This window comes from Bubalus bubalis, chromosome X (genome assembly GCF_019923935.1).
Source record: "Bubalus bubalis isolate 160015118507 breed Murrah chromosome X, NDDB_SH_1, whole genome shotgun sequence".
Lineage (NCBI taxonomy): Eukaryota > Metazoa > Chordata > Mammalia > Artiodactyla > Bovidae > Bubalus > Bubalus bubalis.
In genome coordinates, this window is record NC_059181.1 from 84,366,935 (window position 1) to 84,390,385 (window position 23,451).

Genomic DNA, 23,451 nt, shown 5'->3' on the forward strand with positions numbered 1-23,451 from the left:
TTCAGCTACCTTACTTGGGCCTAGTAGTTGACTTGTGTCTTGTGTTTGCTGACCACCTTAAATATTTGCCAGTTCTTCAGTTCAGTCGCTCAGTCATGTCTGACTCTTTGCGAACCCATGGACTGCAGCATACCAGGCCTCCCTGTCCATCACCAACTCCCGGAGCCTACTCAAACTCACGTCCATCACGTTGGTGATGCCATCCAACCATTTCATCCTGTCATCCCCTTCTCCTCCTGCCTTCAATCCTTCCCAGCATCAGGGTCTTTTCCAGTGAGTTGGTTCTTTGCATCAGGTGGCCAAAGTATTGGAGTTTCAGCTTCAGCATCAGTCCTTCCAATGAATATTCAGGACTGATTTCCTTTAGGATTGACTGGTTGGATCTCCTTGCAGTCCAAGGGACTCTCAAGCATCTTCTCCAACACCACAGTTCAAAAGCATTAATTCTTCGGCACTCAGCTTTCTTTATTGTCCAACTCTCACATCCATACATGGCTACTGGGCATAATTTAAAAAGTAAAATTCTCATTTAAAAAGACTCACAAGTTTATGGTGTCTGGTTATAGATGCTTTTGAAACTGTGGACCCTCTTTTTCCTCTCATTTTGGCACTGATATAGAGACTGACACAAATGATCAACCCAGTAGATAAGGAGACCTATGTTTTTTTGTTATTTCATTGAAATATCATTGATTTACAACATTGTGTTAGTTTCTGGCGTACAGCAGAGTGTTTCGCTTATCCACACACACACATATTCTTGTGTATTGTGGTTTATTACAGGATATTGAATGTAGCTCCCTGTGCTGTACAGTAGGACCTTGTTGTTTATTAAAGATTCCACATATAAGTGATATCATATGATATTTATCTTCCTCTGTCTAACTTTTCTTAGTATGATAATCTCTAGGTCCATCCATGTTGCTGCAAATGGCCTGTCATTCTTTTTATGGCTTAGTAGTAGTCCATATATGCAAGTGAAAGTGAAGTCGCTCAGTTGTGTCTGACTCTTTGTGACCCCCTGGGCTGTAGCCTGCCAGGCTCAATGAAGTATCACTCTCTCTAGTCAGAATGACCATCATTAAAAAAAGTCTACAAATAACACATGCTGGAGAGGGTGTGAGGAAAATAATTTTAAAAATAGAGTATAGATATTCTTGCCGAAAACCATTTCAAAGAATCTTTTTCCTATAAAATGTACTGGCTAGCATTCACTTTAATTGGAACACTGACCTATGATTATTTTATTCACTATTCTCGTGGGACACCTATCAATTTTAGTGTCCCAGATTTTCTTAAGCAAACACGTTTCATGGTTCTGGTATTTTCAAAGTTTCTATAGAAACTAGAAATTTGGGAACCTTTTTTTTTTTAATCCTAGTGCTCTGATTTACAGTTCTGTGTATGAAAAGAGGAAGTCTTATCACCTCAACCCAAGTGAAATTAGTAGAGTACCCTTCCATGATATGCTAGTTCTGCATTTCTTGTGCTTAAGGGAAACCAGTAGGAATCCAGGAGCTTACAGTATTATTAGAGTGGTCAGAGCTAAACTTGTGACAGGGTAACCTGGCCTCTCAAGCAGTGAGCCATGATCACCGAGGGAGCTGGCAGACTGCCCTGTGCTAGTGAAGTGAGAGCCAGTATGGAGGTGTGAGGAGTAACAGCCTCAGGAGTACTTCCTTTGGACAGTGATGCTACTGTGTTGTGCTTTCATTTGACGTTTGTTTCACAATGACTGAATACATAGGTTTCCCCAGGACTTTGTTGCTTTGCATTTGATTTTGTTTGTTCTGGTGTGTAGGTCTCTAACCTAAGGGATATATGCTTTCTTTTTGTTGTTGTTCTCTCCCCCCAGTTTTACAGCTAGATGTAACCTGAGGTATTAAAAGTCTGTGACTTCTTTAGATCAGACAGTAAGTGACTGAACTCAGTCGGGGACTTGGGCCATATTTCTGACTCAGTTATTAGTGATCTCCCATAGGACTTGTACTCAGAGGTCTTTGAGGGTGACCACGACTGGAGGCAAGTAGCCTAGCAACACCAAAGTGGAAGTCAGAGCTCCCAAATTCAAAATAATTGCAGGAAGTCCAGTATAATCAATAAAAATGAATATGATTTTCTTTTAAAATATTTTGCTTGTTTTAATGACATAGGTAACCCCAAGTGGGCTGAGTATTATTAAATAAAAGTCTTCAAGAGATCTGCTTTTTCATATACACAAAAATGTGTAGTTATGATGTTACAGTGTCTGTAGATGGTTAATTCTACAGTTCTGAAAATAGTTTCTCTTTCAGCAAGTCCTGTACTTCTCTTCCAACCTTAATTACAAAGTTGATTTACTTAGAGGAGCAGACCCTTCTTTTCCTGTCAGCATAGGTCTGTTTGAATTAGCACAGATTTTTGAATTAGTGGAGCTCAAATTAATGACGTTTTATTCTGTTACGAAGAGTTTGTTTCCATCACTGATAATTATTTCCAGGAAAGTTAAGTCCACAGAAATATTCTCTCAGTTTCGTTCACATTGTTTACCAAAGTCTAAGAAGTGGCTTTTTAGTTACATGGGGGAGGGAGAGGCTGTGGCAGTAGCAAGGGAAAAAGAGGTGCTACAATCTGGCCTCTCAGATTTGTAAAGCAGGCTCTGAGCAGCATTCTAAACCAATATTATTTTTGTAAAAGGCAAACCAGACCTGGAGATGTGAAAGTCTAATGTGATTGAGAGAATGTGTGCTGATGCATACTAATTCTTTAACCCCCATCAGCCTGGTGGGTTGTTAGAACGTCTCAGTTGAGCATTCTGACAGCCCCACAAGTGGGGCATCAGCAGTCCATCCATCTTCTCCAGAGTCAGCTTCTTTCCCTCTAGATCATTCTCATTACCTGTGAGAGTTGATTTCCAACAAGTCCCCTTTTCCCTTTAGACACTTACTTACCTGAAATCTCACAGAGAACTGGAAGAGTAGGCAGAGGATTTTTTTTTTTAAGGAAAATTTTTTTTATTTGTGAACTGACATCTGATTTCTTTCAGACCCTTGTTCATTTAGAGAGACTGTTATCTTGTGCTTCTTTCTTCTGTGCCTGCTCTGGCTGACTTGTGATTCATCCAGTTCATAAGATGTTCCTTTATAAGAAGGTGTGAAAGGCCTAAAGAAAGATGAGTAATATGGGCCCCTATATGTTCCAAACTACAGAAAAGTAGTAGTAATAATCACCACACAAACCTAAGAGGCCACTGAGCTCCTCAAGGTTACAAGGCATCTGTGTTTTCCTCAGAGCAGGGAGAGGTCACTGAGATCAAAGTAACTCTGTAACTCTGTCATGGGAGTAGATTATTATCTATTTATAGCAGTCTATGAGTTTTAGATTGAAAAATGTTGCCAAACTGTGCTGCACTGTGAATGCACAGTAATCCAACTAAAGACTCAAAACACCAGTTACCACCTTCTGAATGAGCAGCATTTAATAGATTTAATGGATACTAAACCAAGGAGAACACACTTCAGTGGACAGTTTTTCAGTTGATGGATAAAAGGCTATTTAGAGTATAGGGGAATGTTGACTGTTTAATAAAGCACAATCAGTGGGGCCATTTAATATTTATTATATTGCCAATAAATATTATTAAATACACAGTGAAATGAGACTACCTTCCTGTATTCTTTCTTTCACTATCATTGACTCACTAGCTACTGAATGCCAGTCACTGGGTATACAATGGTGAGCAGAAGTGGACACGGTCGCCACACTCAAGGAGCTGATGGTCCAATGAAATTAGACATAGAACACATGCAGAGGTGTAAATAGTCAAAAACTAAGTTTTTAATTTGAGTTTCTATAGGGTTTTGCTTAGTCTTGTAGATTTTCTCGACATAGCCTAGTATCCATAAAGTTAAAAGTAGTAAGGCCCTGTGAGTTTAAGTACCTCTCTCTCTTTTTTTATGTCTCTAAAATATGACTTACTTTGAAATTTGTACTTATCATTAGGTACTCTGAGTTGCTCATATAAACACCAGTTGTACCATAGTGAAACTTCAATGAAGCAAAGTGTTCCACAGGACTGCAGCTGAACATACTATACCCCTATAGGTACAGTTGTACTCAGCACATAGCAAGCATTCAGTAAATATTTACTGCATTAATTAGTTCATGATCATAGGTATCTCTTCCATCAGTAATCATTAAGACCACCACTTACTCATGGCAAGTTTTGCTGCTGTGGGGGACAGAGCTATTGTCACATGACTGTAATTTAAACTGCATGGCTTTTATCCATTGCATTTTTTCCATCCCCAAATGATGCAGTTTCCTTTTAACATCTATTGTGGTTTTCCTAATATGTACTGCAGTACAGAATCAGCAGTTGTTATTTCAGCAGCATATTGCGAAGCGTTTCCAACATATTTCATTATCCTATGTGCTTGTCTCATGGAAACAAAAATCAGAGTGGACCTTTTCAATGAGAGAATTAAGTAATTTTTAATGGTAATAGAATGGGAAACTATACAAGTAAAATTTTGATTAGCCTTTGAAAATTAGATTTATCAAGATATAAACCAAACAAGAGATGAAGAGTTAAAAAATACCCTTTTCTGTTTGACCAGGCCTACTGTAAACATATTTGTTGAAAGGAATAAAGTAAAATCTGTTCCAAGTTAAGACACTGGAAGATAGGTTGGATTAAAGTCCAAGGGCTTTAGCAGTACATGAAGAACCACATATTTTTCCCATGCTGGATCAACGCATGGTGTTGTGCTGTTTACTGGAAAATGGGTGTTCAGGTTATCTTGCCCTGACCAGCTTTATAGTCTGACATATTTATAGACACACCACCAGAACATAGTGTGGCATTTACAAGGACAGATTCTCTAGTTGCAAGAGCTTGAGAAAAGGGAATGAAATACCTTATTTTAAAAATGTATAACTCTTCTGCTGAGCAATCCTATGTAGCTCAGCAGCTAGAGAGAAGTGACAGGCTGGAATGGATGGCCTGGACTTGCACTGGGGAGAGAGCAAGGGAAAAGCACACTGGGGAGAGAGAATCACTAACTAGGAGTGAATAAGAATAAAGAGAGGTGAGGAAGGAGTGGACTGGAAATGCAAAGGAGGGCAGTGATAAAGACCGCATTGCTCTGCTGCTCCCCCACCCTTATCTGCTCAGTTTCTAGACTCTGCGTGACTTCAGCATGCTGACAAGTCCCAGGGGCCTGGCACTTGGGAAGCTCACTGTTTCACTGTTGTAGCTATTCCCCAGTGTCTTTGGCAGCACTTTCTTCCTCCTCCTCCATACATCCCTGCTGGAATATTAGTGGATTAGGCCAGAGCTGGTCAACAAATATTTGAAAGAATACTGGAAAGATGAATGGATGGGGGACAAGGGATGTCTGAAGATGCAGCAGGGTAAGCCCTGACTCCACTACTCAGTAGCTGTGTGACTTTGGGCACATTACTTTCTGCTCCAGTTCCCCCAGATGTCAAGTGAACGATGTGGACTAGACGGTCTCTAAGTGCTTGTGGCTCTGGCATTTTGTGACTCTATGACTACAGGGGGTCTTGTTCTCAGAGGAACACCTATTGTGCTTTCTAACATAATGTAGCATTAGCTTGTCAACTTCATGAGGCTGTTTTGAGTGTCAGGATAAAAGATGTGAAGACCCTTTGGAAATTCTATGAAGAATCATATAAAACAAAGATGATATGAATGGTTTAAAGGAAACTTTCCCCCAAAGATATCAGATAGTGATAAAAACGAAAGAGAGTTCCATTTAAATGAATGTTAAGGAAAGTTACAGAGGCCTTAAAAACAGGCTTTGTTGTTGAGATATATGCCTTGAGAAAGTATGCAAATCAAAGAAAGTGATTCTGTAAACTTGTGGTTAAGCAGCTAGGCTGCTAGGGTTGAGGTCCTTGACTTTTCTTCCCAACCCCCAACTCCTTGGCAAGGGTACCTTAAAACCCCAGAGAAAAAGAGGCAGTGGACTGGGTTGTACCTTTATCTGTCACCATCACCCATCTACTCCCTGAAGGCTGAAACAGAACATTAAAACCAGTACGGAAGGGAATGGGTCGTCCTGACCCAATAGCCGCTGCCTTGCACGCTGGTCTGTACACTTGTCCAGTAGAAGCAGCAGTTATATGTGTTTGTCTTAATGTTCTCCTCTCTCCCCCCACCCCCATTCTTCTCTTTCATCTCCTTGCAACATTTTACAGTTTTTCCTTCCTTATCATAGTAGAGTAAGAAGAGGAAGAAAAAGAGGAAAACATCCAGAAGCTGGGAGAGGGTAAGAAGAGAAGGAAAAGAAAGATGAAAAACATATCGCTTGAGTCAGTGGAGAGGGCTGGAGTCTTTCACTCCCTCTTCCTCAGCAGGACTGAGTTAAGTTGATCAGTTGATTTTGTACCTCATCTTCAAGACTGACTTAATTCTTTTATCCTTTGTTACCCTTCGTTGCCTGTCAGTGACATCTGAAAAAATCATAGACAGGCCATCCAATAAGAACCAGCATGTTAGCTCTCAGCAGACCTGCACCAGCTAGCACTGACAAGAGTTTAAGAAAGGACAGTGATCTCTTACTATAGGTAAGACTGAACCACCTCACACAGCACATCAGTGAGAGTGACACCATATGTTTCGCAGTTTACAGAGTTCAACTTATAGATTTGATTACCATGGAAAGAAGGAAGGGAAAAAATTGCATGACTCTTGTGGTGAGTATGAGGGAGCTTATTCATTCATGTTGGAAAAGCAAAGTTAAAAAATCAGAAACAGGCCTGCCAGTCTAGATATGTCCAAGACTAGTACTTTGGTAACACTATTATGACTTTCAGTAGATTAAATTTCAAATTGTGGAAAGGCTTCAGAATAAGGGAAGGCTTAGTGTCCCACTAATAGGCCTTATTAAATTTAGATAAAACAGATGTTTTTCAGTGACAGCAGCTCTGAATCACCAAGATCAAAATGAAGAAAGAGCAAAAACAAGCCAAAACTTTCACTAAAAAAGTACTATTTGTCTTCGTTGCAGAACCTGCCCACACTTATAACCTACAACATCCAGTTAAACCCCAAGAGAAGCCTCATTAATTGGGGGAAAATTCCTTAGAACTGATTGAATGTGCATATACCGAAGTTGATTCACTAACATTCTAGAGGCGATGCTGTGAAAACAGAATGGAGCCATAGAGGCAGGCTGTCCAGAATTCAACTCTTACCTGCTTTAATGACCTTGGGCAAGTTGCTTCATCTCACTGAACTCAGTGAACCTCAGTTTCCTCATCTACAAAATGGAGTTGTTTTGAGGACTCAACAAGATAACACATGTCTAGCACTTAGCACACAGCAGGCACTCCATAGGTATTATCTCTTTTGTATTGAAAGCTCTTTTTGCTCATAGTGTCTAAGTATATCAGGACCAATTTCTTAGAATTTGATTAAGAGCTTTAGATTAGCAGTCTCCTAAGAGCAGTACATCCAGACCATCCATTGTGGAGTGGGAAGAAAAGATTAGAAATTCTATTTATGATCTTTTACATAAAATATAAGAAAGTACTGACACTCCATTCATATTTAATGTATGCATTGACCCTGGTGCTCCCATTTGGTCTATGTCAGTGGGTCATTGCCGCATACTCTAAATTGAGGGATCTTGAGGAAAGTGAGAACCACGATTTGCTGGGAGTTGATGGTGGCACACTACTTCTTTCAGTCACTTTTGCAGTATGTTGCAGCGTAGTTCAGTTTACGAGCCTGGTTAAGTAGATGCGTGGTTCTTAGTATTATCTTCAATTTGTGGTTTCTTCGCAGGAATCTTAAGCCATTTGACTATTATGCATAGGTTGGCTAAAGCTAGTTAAAGCCACTCAGGGTAGACAAATGGCTTAAGAACATTCCTGCAAAGGAACAATGGAGTGATGATAATAGTCATCATGTAAGCACAAAGCAAGGACAAGAAAAAGGTGGAGCTAGCTGTCACTTCTGCAAGTCACCTTGTAAATTGGTTGACCAAGTCATCAAGTGAAAATGAATATAATCTAATTGGACCTGACAAGATGTCAGCCCCCCAAAGAAGGAAATTATCAAGAACATTATTTGAAATATGTATTTATACTCACTATGTTCAACAGCAAACTTATTCTAAGTCTGTACTGTGCTTTGGATATATTCACTGTACGTGACTGTGATACATACTTTGTAAATAAATATACATATTGAGGATGTATGCTCAGACTTCTTTTACTGATAAGAATGCTCAATCAAAACAGTTTGGAGACCACTGGGTGAGATGAGGAAAGCATGGAGCTTCTCATCTCTCATCCTGTGTCTGCTGCTTAGAGAGTGTTTACATTTTTTTCCTAAGGATTTTGCTGGAGCATAACCAGTAAGATAGAGAATAGCATATCTAAATCCACTGAAGATAAATTGAGCACAGTTCAGGGACTTGCATCTCTTGGTAAACATTTTTTTTTTGTATGGAAGTAAAAAGCCAATCCCTGCCCTGGAGATTTTTTAAAACCTAGCTCAGGAAAACTAAGAGTTACATTACAAAGCAACATATGAATGCATGGCTGCAGGATAATGGAAATTCTTGATGAAGATGTATGTTGCTTGATGTAATAGACGTCTTACTAGAAAACAAAAATGTGTATACATTTAATTTCTGTGAATTTACCTGCAATTCTGGGTCATTTGGTAACCAGTAAACCAGTAGCAGAGAGTGTAAACAGATCCTTCCAGAAAAGACATTAACCTTGCCTAACCTTGCCTCTCAGCCTTCCTATCAAACTCTTTTACATGTGTTCATGTATTATTTTGTAATCTACTATTCTTAAATCCTCTGTGGCTCTTCACATAATAAAAGGCATACCGCAGATGCTTAATAAATATTTTGAAAGTGAAAGAAAATGAAGGGTTCTCAAAAACACCAGAACCTGAAAGCGTAGCCATTATTCTCTTTCAACGGTCACAGCAGTTCCTAGAGCAGATAATTTGCTTTGATCCTCTCATAAGGTTGAAGGGTCAATCTTAGTCCTGAGGCTCCATTCCTGTCACCAGAAACATGACATGGAGGCAGCCCTGCGGGCATAAACTTAACAAATAAAACCTTGATGGTGGTGGGGGAGGGGGGAGGGGCACTACTTACTGAGCCCCTGGTGTATGTAAGGCACTTGGTGCGGGTATTATTATTTTGTTCACTTGTCACAGTAGCTCTGTGAGGTAGGTACTGTTAGTATCCCCATTTTATAGAAGAGGAAATGGAGGCTGGCGCAAGTTAAGAGACTTAACCAAATGTCACAACTAGCATGCAGTGGAGCCACAATCCAAATGTAGGCGTTTCTGATTCCAGAATCCAAGCTTTTGACGATTCTCCTATGCTGTGTTCTATAGGACTGTGAAATAGGGCTCATATGTTAACGATGACTTCAATTTTGCATTTTTCAGAGCTATTTTTATCAGTGGTAAGTCACAGGGAACTGTTGTTACACCTTGGAGAAATGCTTCTGATGACCCTGGGAAAGTGATGCTTGTTCAGGGTTGTAGAGGTTTTTCTAGATTCTCCGAGAAAGGCAATAAAATTGACATTTGATTCAATTTAGGTAGTTGAATTGAAAACTGAGAGGTAGTTCAGTTTTATAGTATACAAACTTAGAGAACACAGGGGTCAGATCCCTTGAAACTTTGAAAGTCTATGTCAGGTTATTTTTGTGTTACATTCTCTTCAAAGTAGAGATAATCCATGTTTTCAAATTCCCCAAGATGGAATCTGTTGGTGGTCATAGTGTAATCTGTTTTCCATACCTACAGATTTTTTTTTTATTGCCAAGACTATATTGAGAGTACTGTTCCAATACTGTATAGTAATGAATGGCCTAAGTCATATTGAGTCTTAACGATGAACCTGAGTCATGCAGAGAAAATTATGTCCATTATACTCTGGTAGAATATATTTGAGAAGATTTCCATCAGAAAAATAATTAAAAACCAGTTTCTAGCCCTTCATTTCTAAAAACAGGATCAAGTAAACCCAGAAACTCTGCAGGGAAAGCATCATGTGGACGCTACATGGAGAGAGAGGAGGAATACCTACCACATACACCAAACATTTAGCCATCTGTTTCTTCACATGAAGAAATATCTTTTATTGATATTTTCCAGTTGTAGTTCTGCTCCACTAAATCAAATTCACAACCTTGTCTCCTAATTTACAGGTGAGGAACTTGTGGCTAGGAGGCAGATTCTTGACAATATTGCTCTGATCATCACAGCATGCAGCCCAGAGAGTATTTTTCCTTCCTGGTGGGCAGCTGTGGCCATCTCAGAAAGTAGAGCCTTTTAAGAATTCCAGATTAGAGCATAGAGCAATTAAAGAGCTTTGAGCAATTCAAGAGCTTTAAGCCATTCAGAGGACAGTAGGTGATAACAGACTAAAGCCTCTGAATCCTATAGGATAGGAGCCAAATAACTTACATGAAAACCTTGAGCACCCACCACTCTAGATCTCCATCTCCCTCCTACCCTCCCATTCTTCCATCCTTGCGTTCTCTCTCTGCCCCTCTGTGTGTGTTTTTTTAACTTTCTTTGCTTCCCACTTCCTTTTTCTGCTTCTAGTTTTCTCTTCCTCTCCATTTTTATTTCTTTCTATATATTTTAATTTTCTTTTCCTCCTTCATATTTTCTCTTTCTTTTGTTCCATGCCTTAGGTCTTTCCTCCACTCCCTGCTAAATACCCATCCTATTGTTAGGTAGGTAGAATAGGGAAAAGGAGTCCAAAATGGCGGTGGCTAAAAGACAAGGAAGGTCCGAGGACCAGAGTGAAGACTTCAGGCAGAACAAACAGAACAAACAGCACTCCTGGCTAAGCCCAATTTGCATAGGGCAGGCCCAGGTGGAGGAAAAAACATATAAAAGGAGGAGCAAAAGCGCTTTCTCAAGGACTCTATCTCCCGTGTGCACGCACGCTCTCTCTCTCTCTCTCCTTCTATCTTCTAAATAAAATAGAGCTGTAACGCTGATTTGCCTAAGAGCTGTAGCACGGTTTGTCCAAGACCCGAGAGCTGTGATGCGCCGTGGGCTTTAATGTCCGTCGCTCCAAATCTTTGTTGTGACGAGACAAAGAACCGAGGAACATACACTCGCGTGACACTATCATGCTTAGAAATACATATTACAATTAATAAATTATAGTGTTAATGCTCATTAAGCAGCAAGTAGGTTGTACTCATTACTCTAAAAGGGAAAAACATGTCCCAATTAAGTAAGCGTTTACATGTGGCTTACAATTGAAAATTTCCTTTCTTATGGGTCTCAACTCTCACCAAAATGAGGTTCCCTTCCTCACTCCTTAAGCATGACCATGTCCTTTGTTGTTCCTCTCTACACTTAGGTTTGATGAATGATCACTTACTTTTTTGCATTCTGCTTTGTGCTTATTATTTATTTATTTTTGGACCACGGGAAGCTAAAATTGATACTTAATGTGGAAGAGAGGATATAGATAACTTTTCAGATTTGGGCTTAGGATTCTAATATTCTCAGCTCCTGGAGTTTAGACACATCACATGTCCATTCTGTTCTAGAAGCTCTGACGAGGAATGGCAGAATTTCCAGATAATTGAAACCCCTTGTGTAAAAAGCTGTTTTTTTTAAAAATTTTTTTTAGATTAATGTATACTTGATTTGCTTTTCTTCACCTGTCCAAACAAGGATTTTAAATTTTGGTTATTACTTCCTTGTCTTGGAAAATGATTGCTTGTAATATGAAGCCTTTCTCAGTTTGGTATCTTTCCACTGGTTAACTGATTATGGTCATCAGTGTTTTAGAAAGCAAAAGAATGAATGAATGAGTGAATGGCTAGCTATCTAGACTCACAAATAATTTCTGTTGCATGCTCTGTTGTTTGTGATGAGCCTTGCCATATCTAAGGCTTTGTCTCTTTTCAGCTGTTTTTTTCCCCCCTCATAGTTTCCAGGTACTGTCACAAACCATGTGATTCTTTGATAGCTAAGCTCCTAATACTTTTTTTTTTTAATGTTCATTTTCATTAAAGTGCTATTTAACATTAGATATTCACTTTGACAGATGTTATTGCTGCTTCTCAATTAGGTGGAATATATTCTTGGGAAGATGCCAATTTGAATTGAATATATTTGAATTTGGTATTGAATCAAACTGTTGTTTAAACCTTAGCCATCCATCATATGGGTGATGGAGCAGCCAATAGATTTTTGTACATAAGTGTTTTTTTTTTTTTTTCCCTAGCAATATTTAAACATTAGAAAATGGCTTCCTATTGTAACAAAGAGAACTTCATACAAATTTACTACAAGATCTCTTTCTTTGTCAGTTCTGTAAATTGGCACATACTACTTTGGTATAAAATGCTTTCCATGGACAATATTAATATTTAAAAATCTTTTTTGCTCCTGCAGATTTCCAGTAGACAGGACATCTAGCTCTATTTACCCTTTGGCTACTTGTGAATGCTGTTAAATTATTATTTATCTTTTTTAGGCAGAGGCACTGCAGGTATGAGATCAGAATTGCCTAGTAAGGCAAGCATTTTGTTTTAAAATTAAAAAAAACCCTCATAATCCTGTCAAAAGTAGCAACTAAGGAGTGGATCCTAGAAAGAATTGTGAACTTGCATCAGAGAATCTGGGTTGTCCACCTATTTGTGTCACTAACTAGCTGGGTCAACCTCGAGTAAGTCACTGCCTGACTCCCCATAGCATACTGTCTCTAAAGGCTCAGCTTCCGCATCGCATATTCTATATACAAAAGGGAGCAGGGCCAAGAGAAGCTGAACCTCTTGTTTATCAGCCATCTACCCCAGTCTAGCAGCTTTGAGGTAGTCTCCAGCTGCATTTTTTCATCTTTTTAATAATCCCTTAAATCCTCGCTAGGCTTTCATCGCTAGTTCTTTTCCCTAGGAATTTGCATTTAGAGATACTGAGGGCTTCCTGCCGTTTGGAATTTGTCTATGTGCATGAATTTAATGAAAAGTTACCAATGAAAAATGCAAGATTAAAAGTCTTGTTTGAATGAGTGTTTTTGTAAAATCAGACTGTTTACATCATGATTAACATACCTTTATTAGTTCAGTGTTTTGAAATTAATACATTTGAGTGTCATATAGCAAGGCGTGATTGTTATTTTATCTTATTAGCCATGCTGGCATTCTCCCTGGAGAAGGAAATGGTAACCCACTCCAGTACTCTTGCCTGGAGAATCCCATGGACGGAGGAGCCTGGTAGGCTACAGTCCATGGGGTGGCAAAGAGTCGGACACGACTGAGCGACTTCACAGAACAGAACAGCATTCTCCCACTCACTCTTTGATCTAAACACTTTTTTTTAAGTCCCTGGTGAGTAAGCAATAGACTCCATATCACAAGGAAAGCTTCCTAGCCTGGTCCTCAGTTGCACTTGAAAATTTTGTTGATTTGAAATAGTTTGAATTGTACTGAGCTAAAATATACCTTTCACTGGTTTGCTAGGAAATAAAATAATAACCTGCCTCGGAGTGTTGAGAAATTAACTGTATGGCAACTTCAACATGTGTATTTTTTAAATATATATGAGAGCTAGAGCTAGATACAAAAATCTCTTCATTAAAGGAGACCTAGTACTATAATGAAAAAGGCAGACAGTAGAAGTATTGGCGAGAATGTAGGGATATTGGAACCCTTGTACATTGCTGGTGGGAATGTAGGATGGTACAGCCACTATGGGAAACTATTTGTTGGTTCCTCAAAAAGTTACACAGAATTACCATGTGACCCAGCAATTCGACTCCTAGGTATCTACCCAAGAGAAATGAAAGCATTACTTTCCACAAAAACTCATACATGAATATTCATAGCAGCATTATTCACAGTAGCCCAAAAGCAGAAATAACCCAAATGTCCTTCAACAGATCAATGGAAAACAAAAATGTGATATATCTATAGGATTGAATATTATTGTTCAGTTAAAAGGATGATGTGCTTTTACAAAAGGTATTAAGGTGGCGCTAGTGGTAAAGAACCTGCCTGCCAATTCAGGAGACATGAGACCAGGGTTTGATCCCTGGGTTGCGAAGATCCTCTGGAGGAGGGCATGGCAATCCACTCTAGTATTCTTGCCTGGAGAATCCCATGGACAGAGGAGCCTGGCGGGCTACAGTCAATGGGATTGCAAAGAGTAAGACAGGACTGAGCAACTAGCACATACCAATACATGCTGCAACATGGATAAAACCTCAAAAACATTACCCCAAGTGAAAGAAGCCAGACACAAATGGTCACATAGTGTATGATTCCACTTATATAAAATGTCCAGAACAGGCAAATCCATAGAGACAGAAAGTAGATTAGTGCTTGCCAAGAGCTGGGGGGAGGGAAGAATACGGACTGACTCCTAATGGGTATAGGGTTTCTTTGTGGTGTGATGAAATATTTTAAAATTGGATGGGGTAATGATTGTACAATTCTGAATATACTAAAAATCATTGAATTGTGTACATTGAAAGGGTGAATTTTATGGTATGTGAATTGTATGTCAATAAAGCTGTTTTATAGGAAAAACATTAGCAACTATATTACTATAATTATTTGAAATTATAAAAGTGTATTTAAATTACATTTGTCCCGGGGCTGGGAGGAGGGAGGAATGGGGAGTTAGTGTTTATTGGGTACCTTGTTTCAACTGGGCAACATGAAAAAAGTTCTGGATATGGATAGATGGATGGTGGTGGTGGTTGTACAACAAGTGAATGTATTTAAGCCCAGAGAAATATACACTTAAAAGTGGTTAAAATGGTAATTTTTATGTTTTGTATATTTCACCACAATAAAATCTATAACCCTAAATATAATATTTTATGTTATTCTAATGTATAAGGCTTTTTACCCTCTCTTTTTCTTTTTCTTTTCAAAAGGAAAACTGAAAGTGTGTAAGTTTGGATTTTTATGCATGGGATTCTTCTGTTTTTTACAACTCCTCTCCTGGGTGGGGTTGGGGGGGTGTTATACACATATCATATATGTCTTTATGTTGGCTTTGGATAAGAACTTGAAAATATTTCTTAAAACTTTATTTGCCAGTTGGAACATAAAAGAAGCCAACCATAGGAAATTTATGTTGTTAAATTATGAAATAGTGAAATGCTATTCTTAGAGTATGAATTATCACAGATTTCCTGATTTTCTTGGTTAATCTTGGCTCCTTGAATGGGGAAAACATGTATGCTCTCTGTATAACATCTCTGTCTTTCTGTAAGCATTTTCCTCTGTATGGCAGGATAGAACGAGCACCACAATGTATCGAAAATACTTAACAAACATAGGGTATATTTGTACAATACAGTGAGTGAGTTTCTGAATGCAAAGGAAGGAATGGAAAAAAAGAAAATCCAGCAATGAGGAAGTCACTGAAAAAGGAATTAAATTATTTCCAAAGGTCATGGAACTTTGTTATGACCCAAGCAGTTTGTAGGCTCTAAGTTTGTAACCTGTAAGGATTAATCTGTGAAAACATTTTCTAAGCCTGGCTCTGCTATACAGGACATTTGAAAATCGACAGCGCAAATGCCATTAATACAGTGGGCAATCAGAGGTGTGTTTGTTTTCTTGACCAGGAAGTGGTTTCTTTTAAAAGTACAGGAACACACAGTGCCTCTGTGTGTGTGTCTTTGTCTTTTCTGTCTATTCTACTGTTGCAGGAAGAATTATGATCTTCCAACATTTTTGTCCTTTACAGTGAGATTTTTCTAGAATTCGGCACTGTGGTACACTACCCTTGATTACAGGATTGAATCAGAGTTGATGTACTCAGAAATCCATTGATGTGATTAATGGTCTCCCTAATCATAATTTTATTTCCGAAGATTAGCCCTATTTTCTGAAGTTTCACAATTTTTGAGTAGAATCTTGAATTCTCCTTTAGAGGGGGCCTGAAATCTTTGTACTTTTAGTCCATAATTTGCATGATAATTTTAATTTTCTTTGATTTCTTTTGCTTGAAGAAAATAACATTTTTACCTTTTTTTCAACTTTTTATACATTGTTCTATGGTAACTGTCCAACCTCGTGTGAACCTTTTTTTTTTTTTTAACAACATGAAATATATATATATATATATATATTTTTTTTTTTTTTCCTACCAGTGCTAGATACAGAATTCTTCCCCTAAGTTTCCACTGCTCTGGTTTTTATTCTCCTCAAAATTCAAATAAAACATTGTCAAATTCTACAAGTAACAGGGAAGTATACAAGGAAATGACTATACAGGAAATGTAATTGATCATTCACTCTTTCCAATTGAATCGGTCATAGGATTGGTTAGTAAACATAATCTGCTGAATGAACAAAAATAACTTCTAAAATCTTTGGAGTGCTTGAATGCATTTGGAGATTTTGGCACCTTTCTCACCTTACTGATTTTTTAAGAAATTCTTACCTTTTTCAAATGATTGTCTGCATTTGAAACTAGGAACTCGCATCTAGTGACTGTTTTAATATTCACTTTGTTTTCAACAGTGCCCTTAAAGATAGCCGTTTTCCCCCAATGACAAGGGATGAGCTGCCACGGCTGTTCTGCTCAGTGTCTCTGCTCACTAACTTCGAAGACGTCTGTGATTATTTGGACTGGGAGGTAAGACAATAGAGAATTTTTAAAGAAAAAGGAAGGTAACTCCTGAGTAATTGTTTAAAAATTAGGCCCAAGATAACTCTTTTGTAATGGAGATGGAGATAACATGGATAAATAAACCTCACAGCTGATCAATGAAATGTGAGTGAAGGAGTTTTTCTTTTCTTTTTTTTTTTTTGAAGGCAAAGTACCTTATGTTGTTTAAATACCCCAAACTAAATTTGCTCTTCATTTTTATCCTATTAACTTCACTACAGCACCTCATAAAAGCTGTTAACAAGTAGTAAGCAGGATTGATTAGAATTTATTTCTCCTCTCTGGTATGACTGCCACCAAACAGTTAGGTAGTCAGAGGATATATCACAGTAACAAGCAGCAAAAGGGTTAGGATAATACACCAGTTGGGGAAATCAGCTCATGGATAACAATGGGGTGTTGGTTAACTACAGGAAAATCATGCTAATTCATTCTTGGCTACCTTAATCTATGTACTTGCACACACTAACAACTAAGAGTATATCTAGGGTATCTCTGTGCATTACAATTATCATAGTAGCCTATATTGATCATCTTTTTGTTCTTCTGTAGTATGTGGGGTTGAGTTGTTAAGAAACTTCAGATTCTCACCATTTATTTTGGTGGTTGGGTGGTGTTAGTTGAGTGTATATCTATGAAATTTTATACGTGAACATACCCATGTTACCTGACTGCTTACTGTATTCCAGGCATGTGCCTCATGCATGCAAGTGCTGAGATTTGGTCCCTGCCATAAACATCTTATAGTCTAATAGCAGAGAAAAGAATTACACACAAGCACAAAGAAATTAAGTGGTATAAGAATGAAGCAATGGGAATTCAGTGATACACAGAGTATTCATGTGCATACAGATACTCATAAATGACTTGACTGTATCATGATATAACATGTTTAATTCTACTGCCTTGTTAGAATGACTATCCCCCATGGTAACTGAGATATTTTTCTCTGTGGACAGGCCACTTTCTTGACAGTTAATTTTATTTTTGTCTTCCCCCTCACTTCATGTGATACCCTGGACAATTTACTCCACTGTGTTTCAGTTGTCCACATACAGAAAAAAAGACATCTATAAGGTTCTTAATCTTCATTGAAAAAAATCTCCGTGATATAAATATTGTTGTTATGTGAGAGCTATTTTAAAAATTCTTCAGAGAGTAGGATGAAACAGTTCCTTTCTGGGGTTTGTGGTAGGGTTTTCTTTGAGCATTATTAGAATATGAAAGCATCTTAAGATTTTTTTGTAAAGGAAAAAGTAAAAGTTGTTGATAGTGTTGATGCTGGCAAAGTTGGAATGTGAAAAACCTTTTATAGAATTAAAATATTCCAGTTGATCCTTTTCTCTAAGTTTTATTGTTCCTATTTGAATTTTTCTTAAAGAGATATCTACCGGTATTATAGAAATATCTCAGTACTTTATTTTTAAGTGATCCCAAATCATATTCCTTACTTATTAACAAATATTACAATTTGGGTCATTCTTATTGTTTTAAGAGTACTGCTTCCTCTTCTCTAGCTAGACTTATATTTCTGCTTTCTGAATCACAGGGCGCTATGTGTGTATTGGTAGGGATGGGAGTGATAATAGCAGAAAAAACCTGAGATCTAGGGGGTGACTGGGCTACAAAAACATTCCTACCTTTACTTACAGCCACTGAGTTGGAAGTACAGTTCAGAAAGGGTGCATTTGTGTATGCAGAAGTGTGCATGTGTGACATGTACATGAATGTTTATTGCATAAATGTGTGTGCATATGTTCTCGGGGAAGGAAAAATGGGAAAAGCCAACAGTTGCTAAATAGGTATGGGTAAGCACACCATCATCTTCTTTAGTCCACATCGAGTAGTGTCTATAGCTAAAATGAACCTAGATATTATTGGGCTTGTATGTTCATAAGATATATTATCTTTCTGTTGGGAGGGTGAGAGGTAAAGCACTTAAGAATTGGTACTGTGTACTCTCTTAGGGTGTATTCATCCTCTCTGATCACCATCTGCCAGTTTGAATTTCTAGAAGATTCTATATGCTTCTACTTGGCATTATATATTTAATACAGCCCTTAAAGTTTAAATATTGATGTCTATTTAGTGATGCTTTTCTGTTAAAGAAGCAACAAAAAATATACATATATTTTTGTACTTTTAATATATAAGCATTTGAAAGTGACTTAAGTACTGTTAGAATAGCTATGCTAAGAGGAAAAGACTGTCATTTTTCAGTTACTTCATCATAGTTTAAAGTATTTAGCATAAGAGAAATTTGTTCCCAAAGAATAAGGATGAAAATTACATTTTTAAAAAGAATGTGATTTGGCCTTTAAAAAAATGTACCATAATCAGTATTATAAGGATTATCCTTAAAAATTCTGAAAAAAGCATTGCTACTTTAAACACAGAATGCCAAAGTAGAATTAAAGAAAATTTTTAAAAAGCATATGTCAATAACCTTCCTCTGCTAGGTATATACTCCAAAGAAATGAAAACAGATGTTGAAACAAAAACTTGTACATGAATGTTCATAGCAGCACTATTCACAATAGCCAAAAGGTGGAAAACAACTCAAACATCTCTCAACAGATGACTGGATAAAATGCATTATAGCCATAGAATTGAATATTATTCAGCCATAAAACAAATGAAGGACTGATACATGCTACAACAGGAATGAGCCTTGGAAACATTATGCTAAGTGAAAAGAGCCAGGCACAAAGGCCACATCCTGTATGATTCTGTTTATAAGAAATATCCAGAATGGGCAAATCCATAGACAGCATATTAGTAGTTGCCAGGGGTTTGGGGGGAGGGTATGAATGGGAAGTGACTACCTAATGGGTACAAGGTTTCCACTGGAGGTGATGAAAAACTTCTGAAACTGGATAGTAGTGATTGTAGTATAACATTGTAAATGTACTTAATGCCACCTATTTTGTACACTTTCAAGTGGATAAAATGGTAAATTTTATGTGTATTTTATCAAATAAAAAGGTACATGTGCATATGCATATATATGTATATATTTTAAACTACTGTCCATAATAATATAGTAATTCTAAAAAGAATAAAACTTTTAAAATTAAAAAAATATAAAGAAAGAGCTGCAAGCCATTTGGAATTACACCATTCTGAGATAACTGTTAATATTTTGGAATTCTTTCTTTTAATTCTTTTTGTGTCTTTGTATCAGTAAATCTACATATTTGTTTATGTAACTGAGATTATATTAAATTTACAGTCACTATTAAAAAGATTATAGGGAAGTCTGTTATGGTTTATCTTTGTATATATGTTAATTATTTTTTGTGGAGTTCCTTTATGAGGAGTCAGTCTGTATTAGGAAGGTGTACATTTCACTTTGAGAAATTTCACACTGTCAAATAAGTATTAACTTTTCTTCTAGGAATGAAATATCCTATTCACCATAAGTATCTAATTTTAACCTATAATACAAAGTACTATGTATGTCTATACCAGAGGGGGAGACAGGAGATGATTACGGAATTTCAATGGAAAATTTTTAAGTCAGGGATCGATCGGTAATGAGTATGTTTTATATAAGCAGAAGCCTCGAACATAGGGCTTTTCTGGTGGAAGTACAGTTTGAGAGTTGACCCCCGCTGGTGAAGCGTGTTACTGCAGTAGAATTCCTAATTAAAAGGACGAAAATGCCCAGATCAAAGCAGGAAGAGGGCAAAGTCTGGAAGTCCCCAGGGATAGAGTTAGGTAACTTCAACAACAAGAAAGACATCCCTGTGATCATGAGGATGAAGGACATGACCAGCGGTAATAGACACCTAATTTTCAAAGGATCAGGAACAAGTAAACTGCCACAGGGCTGGCAGTTACTCTCTTCTTCAGCCAAGGTTTTTAACTCAGCCTATTTGGGATCTCTCTTTTGGTAACATGTCTCGAATTTTATGAGACATTTAGTAGGAAAATAGGACTTACATCAGACTTTTAGAGGCTAGAATGCTTCTATCTGATAATGTGAAGAATGCATGATAAGTGGTTTCACAAGTGGATGTAACTAATTTTCAAGTCACTGTTGAATTGACAAAATGATCAGTAATGCTTCCATCTATTATATTTCCTCAAAATAGTTACTATACACTTAAAATGAAAGTGTCTACAGGTAGCCTCTCAAGGAATCTGTATAGTCATTAAAAACAACAAAACCAGCCACCAAAGGCTTGAAAGACAAATTGGAATAGTGTTCCCTCCCTTCTGAGAATTGCTGATCACTGCCCACATCATGATCTACTTACTACCCTGATAGGTATGAGAAGAGTGAGGAGTGATTGATCTGGGCAGGGGTGGGGGTGGCTGGGTGGGTAATAATTAACTGGTAAGTTGAAATACCTACCTGCAAGGGTAACATGGTTGTTAAATGAGGAAAATTATATCTCTAGGGAGATATCTGAAGTGATCTGCCTTGTGTTTGAACACAAAAACTTATCATCATTGTTCTATATTCTTCAATTGACAACACTCTTAGAATTCTGAGTGGCAGGATGGCTGACAGACATGGCGCTTTAGAAAGGGGAAAAAAAAAAAGAGTTCATGCAGCATTTTGGAGTCCTCTGAAATGATAGGGAGCCTAGAACTTGTGTAGTTACACTGTTTGGGAGCCATGTTTCCTTTTAAAGATCTGGAAGAAGATAAAACTAGTGACATCATACTCCCTGTAGTTTGACTCAAGGGGTGATTCTAGGTGTGTCATCTACTAGCTGCTCATTTTCAGGACTATATAAATGAATAAGCCTTTTGTTTGTAGAAGAACTTGTATAGCAAGTATGCTACCAGTGATCCTGTGGGGAACTGATGTAGCAATTTGCTGACAGATGCCAAAGTATTTTATAAATTGTAGTCAGGCATCTTTTATCTCTGCTTTAGAGACAAGATCATTTTGAAGGCATGAGGAAGACATGTTTTCTGTATTCTGAAGTAGACCCGTATATCATATTTCAATAGATTACTGCTACTGTCACAAACCATAAGGTACTTTTTGCTATATGCAGCTTCCTGAATCACTGACATCTCACCTGTGTATACAGTTGTCACTTGTGGCCCTAAGGCAGACTGCTTACATGGAATCAACTGGGCCTGGGTGGGGCTGGCCAGCATGATTCTTACGTGGTGCCAAAAATCTGTCCCCAGACTGTAAAGGTAGACCTCAAGTCCCTCCTAGTCTTACTCTGTCCCCAAAGCACCCAAGCTTGTTGAACTCTTAGTACCCAGAGAACAGTACTTCACTTTAAAAAGCAAGCTCCAAAGCACACCTCTTAAATGATCACAACTCCATTTCTGACGTGTTCAGTTACAGTCAATAATAGGGAACTTTTGTAGCAGCCTTCATGAGAGTAAACAGATGAGATGAATAAATCAGCTACTGTCATTATCTTGCATATATATTTTTTAGAAGTTCATGTTCTTCTTTTCACCCTGTCTCCCCACTTAAAGGTTTTACATTTTTCTGGCTCCTATTAATGTTCCATTGAAAACAGTGTTTCCATTCATACACAGATGATTGGCATGACTCACGAAGTCACCAAGTGGAATGACTTCTAGTGGTACATGTTCTGTCAACCCCAGACCCTTGCTTATTTTTCCCAACTATGATAGACACTGTGTTTTGCTTCTCTTCTAACCTAAGATTTCTGCCTTTTAAAAAAAATACATAGGCTTCATCTATCTAAGAAAATGTTTTTCACAGTATTTTCTCAAGGACCTTGATGTGGTTGTGTAAGATGTCACTGTCGTTAGGATGATTTAGTCTCCATCCTGATGCTCTGCTTTGAATGTTTTTTCAAGTGCTGTAGAACATTGGGAAAGGAATGCTTCACACTTCTGGCCATCTAGAAAGAATTTGCTGTGAGTCAACAATTCAACGTATCAGAAGCCTAGTGAGGAAGCAAGCCGAACAAAGTAAAGTAACCTCTAGAAGGTGATTTAATGCATAAAATTTTCTATTAGCTATTGATGCTGTTAGTGAGATGGGCTGCCGTAGTCTATTGTCAGGCCTCCTCCATTTGCTTCCAGCTTCTCTCCCAGGGTGTTGTTTGGTGGGGGAATTTTTTCCTTCTTCCTCCCTTAAATCCACAAACTCTTCCAGCCCTTTTCTTGTAGTAGTTCCATTCAACTACTCTTTCCTGTACAGGTTGCCTCTGTGTGTGTATCCCTAGCATTTGATAAAAAGAGAGTGCTGAATTGTGGAAATGAGGGGACTTGGGTTCTCTTCTTAACTGCCACTACCCAGGTTGCTGCCCTTTCTGGACCTCCGTTTTCTCACCAGGAAGTTGGAAAAGTTGGACTAGATAATTCCTAAGGTCTCTCTGGATGCTGACAGAGTGTGACACTGTGACACCAGTTTTAAAAATGGCTGTTTTGTTTTACATCTAGGGAATGAATGAATGCTAGCCATTTAGAAGTCATAAAAGGTCCCTAACTTTTAAAATGGCCATTGCCAACTTAAAGTAGGCAAGAAAGTGAAAGATTGTCCATTTTCTAAAATTTTGCATTCTAAATTTCTTTTTCACAAAAGAATTCTCTTTAGGAAGAAGAATACTCAATTCTAAACCATAAATGCTTCTACTTTATTATTGCATCATACTCTAAGTCAACATTATAGGTGTAAATCTAAATTAAGCAAGTATATTAGGGACTGACTATTCACTTTACAAATAGATAATTTCGTTTGCAGAAGAACACCCTATAGGGTTTCTTTACTGTCTTTCTCATGACTTTAAGATTAATTTATTTACATAAGTTCAAGCCATATGTAACTTTTTAGGAACAGATCT

General features: G+C 37.8%; 1 protein-coding gene across 5 annotated transcripts in view; it reads left to right on the forward strand.

Moving 5' to 3' along the window:
• Positions 1-23,451, forward strand: part of AMMECR1 (AMMECR nuclear protein 1) — a 115,413-nt gene that overhangs the window by 76,691 nt on the left and 15,271 nt on the right. For all 5 annotated transcript variants that reach the window (XM_006071596.4, XM_006071597.4, XR_328719.4 and 2 more), the window contains one exon: positions 16,507-16,621. In XM_006071596.4, coding sequence (XP_006071658.1) covers positions 16,507-16,621 — 115 coding nt within the window. The remainder of the gene's footprint in view (positions 1-16,506; positions 16,622-23,451) is intronic.